Source organism: Trichechus manatus, unplaced genomic scaffold (genome assembly GCF_000243295.1).
Source record: "Trichechus manatus latirostris isolate Lorelei unplaced genomic scaffold, TriManLat1.0 scaffold00038, whole genome shotgun sequence".
NCBI lineage: Eukaryota > Metazoa > Chordata > Mammalia > Sirenia > Trichechidae > Trichechus > Trichechus manatus.
In genome coordinates this window covers 14146022-14151629 of record NW_004443974.1, presented here as the reverse complement: position 1 = coordinate 14151629, position 5608 = coordinate 14146022, and the positions used below count along the sequence as shown (strand labels likewise).

General features: G+C 46.6%; 1 protein-coding gene across 2 annotated transcripts in view; it reads left to right on the top strand.

Moving 5' to 3' along the window:
- Positions 1 to 72: 72 nt before the first annotated feature.
- The window catches only part of TOR1A (torsin family 1 member A), a 9473-nt gene continuing 3937 nt past the window's right edge, over positions 73 to 5608 (top strand). The window contains exons 1-4 of one of the 2 annotated variants that reach the window (XM_004375755.3): positions 73 to 286; positions 998 to 1263; positions 3871 to 4046; positions 4131 to 4258. In XM_004375755.3, coding sequence (XP_004375812.1) covers positions 106 to 286; positions 998 to 1263; positions 3871 to 4046; positions 4131 to 4258 — 751 coding nt within the window. In that variant the 5' untranslated portion in view covers positions 73 to 105. Of the gene's footprint in view, positions 357 to 997; positions 1264 to 3870; positions 4047 to 4130; positions 4259 to 5608 lie in introns of both variants that reach the window. The other variant, XM_023730804.1, reaches the window with a different exon arrangement.

The following is a 5608-nucleotide window of genomic DNA, read 5'->3' as shown; positions in this document are numbered from 1 at the left end:
GCTCAGAGACGTAGGCTGGGGCGGGGAGGAACCGGAAGCGCTAGTCGGGCAGTAGCGCTTTACGGCGGTAAACCAAAGAATTGGCAGGGCGGGGTGGGTCCGGGCATGAAGCTGGAGCGGGCCGTGCTGGGCCTGCTCCTCCTGGCGCCGTTGGCGGTGCGGGCGGTGGAGCCCATCAGCCTGGGGCTGGCCCTGGCCAGCGTCCTCACCGGCTATATCTCCTACCCGCGCCTCTACTGCCTCTTTGCAGAGTGCTGCGGCCAGAAGCGAAGCCTCAGCCGGGAAGGTAGGGCTGAGGCAGATGCTGGGAGCTGGCCCTCGGGCTGGGATGTCAGAGGCGTGGGTCGGTGCTGCAGGTGGGTTAGAAGGCTGCGCAGAACTGGGGTGGGCCTGGGCAGGGGCCAGAGGCTGGCTGGGGCCCGGACGCAGGAATCCGAGTGGCCCGAGTGTAGCTTGGGGCCTGGTTCCTTGACCACGACGACAGACTGGACTTTCGCCTCTGATACTGGAGCAGCAGCTTGAGCTGCTTCACGCAGAAACTGGGGGTATGGACCGTGTTTCAGACTTCTCTAATGAGAGTTTTGCCTCCATCCTGGCTGGGGACAGGAAGGATGGTGGGGACTCTTCCGCAGCAGACCAGTGGTGGCTAAACTGCAGCCCTTTTCTTGACCTGCCTTGGGGTGGGAGGAGCAGAGCAGGGGTTTGGGGTGCAAACAGGTGGCAAAGGCAGTAAAGCCAAGGACCCTTTCAGCCTCCCAATAGAAAGCCGCCTGGTTCACCGCCAGGGCGTTAGAATAAGCAAGATTAGTAAAGGAAGAGCTTCCTGGACCTACAATTCACCTTTGGGACAAGTACTTACAGTCCACATTACTTCACATTTCACAAGATGCTCGAAGAGCTTAGCTGGCCTTGCTGGCTTTCACATGGGCCTGTTAAACTTTGCTAAATTTTACCAGCTGTTTCTTCCCCTACTCCTTACTGGCTTTGTTTTTCCCAGCGCTACAGAAGGATCTGGACAACAAGCTCTTTGGACAACATCTTGTGAAGAAAGTCATCGTAAATGCCGTGTTTGGCTTCATAAGCAACCCAAAACCCAAGAAACCTCTTACCCTCTCTCTACATGGATGGACTGGCACCGGCAAAAATTTTGTTAGCAAAATCATCGCAGAGAATATTTATGAGGGTGGTCTGAACAGTGACTATGTCCACCTGTTTGTGGCCACACTGCACTTTCCACACGCCTCGAACATTACCCTGTATAAGGCAAGGGCAGAATTTTGGAATCCTTCCTGGATGATGCTGGGTTTGGGATTTCTTTGTTGTGGAATGGGATTTGGGAATTCCATGTTGAAAGTAGTGAACACTGAAAATGGCTAAATGTGTCAGTTCCTGTTGGAAAGATCTGGAAGTTACAGAGTATTTGAGATGCTTGGCACAATTATACCATCATACCTTTGTGGTGGTTTCTGAAAACAGGTCCAGTGATACCCAGTTTAGTAAGTGGGATCATAGAATTTTAGAGATGGACATAATCAGATCCAACTTAAAGATGATCACATCTAACTCATTTTATAAATGAAATGTTTCTAGAGAGACCTCCGTTTGTTTTAACTTACTGTTGCAAAGCGGTTTTACAGTTTAACTCACTTACTAACAGCCTGGTCTTTGGCAGCAGACACACCTGGATTTGAGTCCTAGCTCTCCATGCCACCAGCTGTGTAATCTTGGGAAAGTCGCCTCACCTCTCAGGCTCATCTGTAAAATGGTGGCTGTGTGAATTTAGTTAGTTCTGTATGGAAAGTACTTAACATGGTGCCTGGCACATTAGCATTCCAATAAACGTTACCTATTGCCTTTTTAAGAGGCCATGGTGGCGCTGGCTGCTAACCAAAAAAGTTGGCAGTTCAAATCCACCAGCCGCTCCTTGGAAACCCAATCGGGCAGTTCTACTCTGTCCTGTAGGATCGCTATGAGTTGGAATCGACTCAGCGGCAACAGGGTAGGTTTGTTTGTTTGGTGGCAAAAATGGTTAAGCAAACAGTTAGGTGCTTGGCTGCCAATAGTTGGTACCCATCCAGTGGATCTGCAGGAGAAAGACCTGGCGATCTGCTTCCATAAAGACTATAGCCAAGAAAACCCTATGGGGCAGTTCTGCTGTCACATGGTGTCATAATGAGTTGGAATTGACTGGATGGCACCTAACAGCATTGCCTTTTTAAATCCATGTAACAAACTGGGAGAGCCAGTATTTAGCCCTGACCTATTGGAACACATTTTTCCATTCTGCCTAGGTTAGCATTAGGGTCGCTAATCAACCAGGATTCCCAGGATGCCAGACTTTCAGTGCTAAAACTGGGTTAAGTCCCAGGCAAATTGGGATGAGTTGGTCACCCTAGTTAGCATTCAGGCTCCACTAAATAGCTGTGTGACTTTGGGCAAGTTACTTAACCTTTCTGCCTCAATTTCCTCATCTATAGAATAGGGAAGGATTCCTTGGGTGGCACAAGTTAACATTAAGTGCTCAACTACTAGCCTAAAGTCTGGCAGTTCAAACCCCCCCAGTGGCACCTTGGAAGACAATCCTGTGCTCTGCTTTCGAGAGGTAACAGCCTTGAAAACCCTATAGAGCAGTTCTACCCTGCACACACGGGATCACCTCAACTTTGACTGCAGCTAAGAACAACAAAATAGAGAATGTAATAGTAATTACCTTGGTGGGTTTTGGGAGGCCACAGTAAAACATGTGAACAGTGCTTTGACAGTGTCTACCCCAGAGTGCTTAATATAGGTTCTCTGTTATTGCTTGTAAGTCTAGATAGCAGAGTGGGAAAACCTTGGCTGTTGAAACCTAACATATCTGGAGTGAATTCTAGTTTAAATAGTTAACTTGTTTTGTGGACTCAGGCAAGCCACTTCAGCTCTCCTAAGTTTCTGTGAACAGGCTAGCCCATACCTAGCAGGGTAGAATTAACTGCCTAGATTAGATACACACATGGAACATTGTAACCATGATCATAGTAGCCAACTAAAAACTAAAGTAATAATAAGACCTACAAAGTAACTTCCAGAGTTTTCCTCAGAAAACAAATAGCTAATTTTCCGACCTCACCAGTAAGAGAAAAAAAACCTAGGAAAGGATTATGCAGAACAACAGCTCAACTTTCTGGTTAAACGGCTTAAAAGGCCTCTTACCTTGATTGCTGAGTACTGTAAGAACCACCTAAACACGTTTCTGTTTAGGCAGATGTATTTCAGACACTGGAGTGCTGCCTTACCAAACTTATCCCTGAGCATGTGTGCTCTGTAGTTACCTCACTGAAGTGAGTCTGTGTCCCTTAACTTTCCCCATCTGAAAGTTAGAGCACCTTCTTCAGGCTGTTCTTAGGATTGAATGAGAGGATAGGTCACTTGGTCTCTGCTTTCTTCCAAGAAGGCTGGTGTACATGTAATATGTATTAATGTTGTCGTTTTGATGACAAGGACCAGCAACTCACAGAGCATCAGTGTGACATATCACAGCACAGCAATTATAATCAAAGTGTGGGGCTTTGAATCAGGCAGAGCTGAGTTCGGATCCCAGCTCTGCCACATACTAGTTTTGTGATCTTGGGCAAGTTGATTAAGCTCTCTGCCTCAGTTTCCTCATCTGTAAAATGGGTATGACATTGTTCGCCACACGGGGCTATTGTGAGGAACAAGAGAACTCATGCTTGTAAAGTTCTCAGTGCAGTGCCGAGCACACAGGAAGCACTCCATAAGCGTAGCCATTGTTCTTAGTGGTAAAAAGGAGTTGTAGTCAACAGTGCTTATGCTTATTGTTTGATTCCACTTGATAAAAACTTTGTATTGGCTTTTCCCCTTGTAATTCAGGATCAGTTACAGCTGTGGATTCGAGGCAATGTGACTGCCTGTGCACGCTCCGTCTTCATATTTGATGAAATGGATAAAATGCATGCCGGCCTCATAGATGCCATCAAACCTTTCCTAGACTATTATGACCTGGTGGATGGGGTCTCTTATCAGAAAGCCATCTTCATATTTCTCAGGTAAGGTCAGGCCTGGGACGTGATTGGAGAGCTGGGAGCCTGAGCCTGTGAGTTTCAGGAGAAAACCTGAACTTAATTTTGCAGCAATGCCGGAGCAGAGAGGATCACAGACGTGGCTTTAGATTTCTGGAGAAGTGGAAAGCAGAGGGAAGAAATCAAGCTCAAAGACATGGAGCATGCCTTGTCTGTGTCAGTCTTCAATAACAAGAATAGTAAGTAGGACCATCAGTTAATCATCCCATCTTGTTCATAATCCCGTGCCTCTAAGTCTTAAAGCATCAGCAGCACCATCACCTGGGAGCTAGTTAAAATGCAAATTGTCAGTCTCTTCTCACCTGCTGAATCCGAATTTCTGAGGAATTTATGTTAACAAACTCCAGCTGACTTTTATACACACGAAAGTTTAGACGCACTATTTTAAGGGAAATTTTTGATCATTGACAGCTTGAAGATTAGTGCCCCCATTTTTTTCAGCTAAATCAGTTTTTTTTTTGTAGAAAAAAAGGTGACTGAGTAAGGAAGACTGCTGTGGGTGCCTTTAGGGGAGGAGATGACCTGTTAGGTCCCTTCCTTTGTTTGCGTTGCCCTAGAACTTTTGAGGTTCTGGGCCCTAGAATAACAGCCAAACAGTAATTGGTCCTGATTCTGTCCCAGGCACTGTGTGAAACCCTTTACCTGCATGTTTCATTTAATCCTCACAATAACCTCCTGAGGTAGAAACTCTTATCAGCCCCATTTTACCGATGAGGAAACTGAGGCTTAGAGAGATGTAGCAGCCACACTGCCTGTTAGCTGTCTCTGATTCCAGAGCCTGAGCTTTTAACTGCCTCTCCAGTGACCACCACACACACCTTTGAGCCTGAGCCGTGGGAGGGGAAATACATCATGATGTCTGTCTGCTCTAGTCCCAGGGCCTAGGCATGCCTGGCACAGAGTAGGCTTCAGGAAGTGAGATATCTGAGTGAGCCTGTAAGAAGTGAGAGCTACCTCATTTGTCACTATTGTTCATTGGTTAGTTTAATTCTTTTCCATGCCACAGACTCCACCCCTAGATATTTATTGAGGACCAACTGTGTGCAAAGCACTGTTGGGAAAGACATAAACCCCAGTCTTTGAGGAGCTTATGTTAGGGAGCTGAGTCACAGAATTAAACAGCAAAGTGGAAGGAAACGGTTCACGTGAAGAAATGCCATGGGCTGGTGGGTGTCCAGTGGGTGCTGTGCAGTTTCAGAAGAGGAGGAGAGGTGCTCTGGGTCAAGAAGCCCAGGAACTAGGTGAGGGGATGTGACAGGGTAGGCTCAGTGCTGGTCCTCATCCAAGGGGAAAGACATGGCAAAGGCCATGCCCTTATGGTAGTAAAAGAGCATTGCCTTCACACATTTTTACTGAAGATTCTAGTTTTTGTTCCCCAAAATGCTCTGTGTAGTTTGCTGTCTCTCTATGGATTCTTTTCCCTGTTAAATTTGTCATTGTGCTCCTCTATAATCTTAAGTTCCTCTGTTGCTTTGTCTTTGTGTTTGTTGGCTTGTTCTGTGTTTTGCCTGATCTCCTTCCTGATCTTT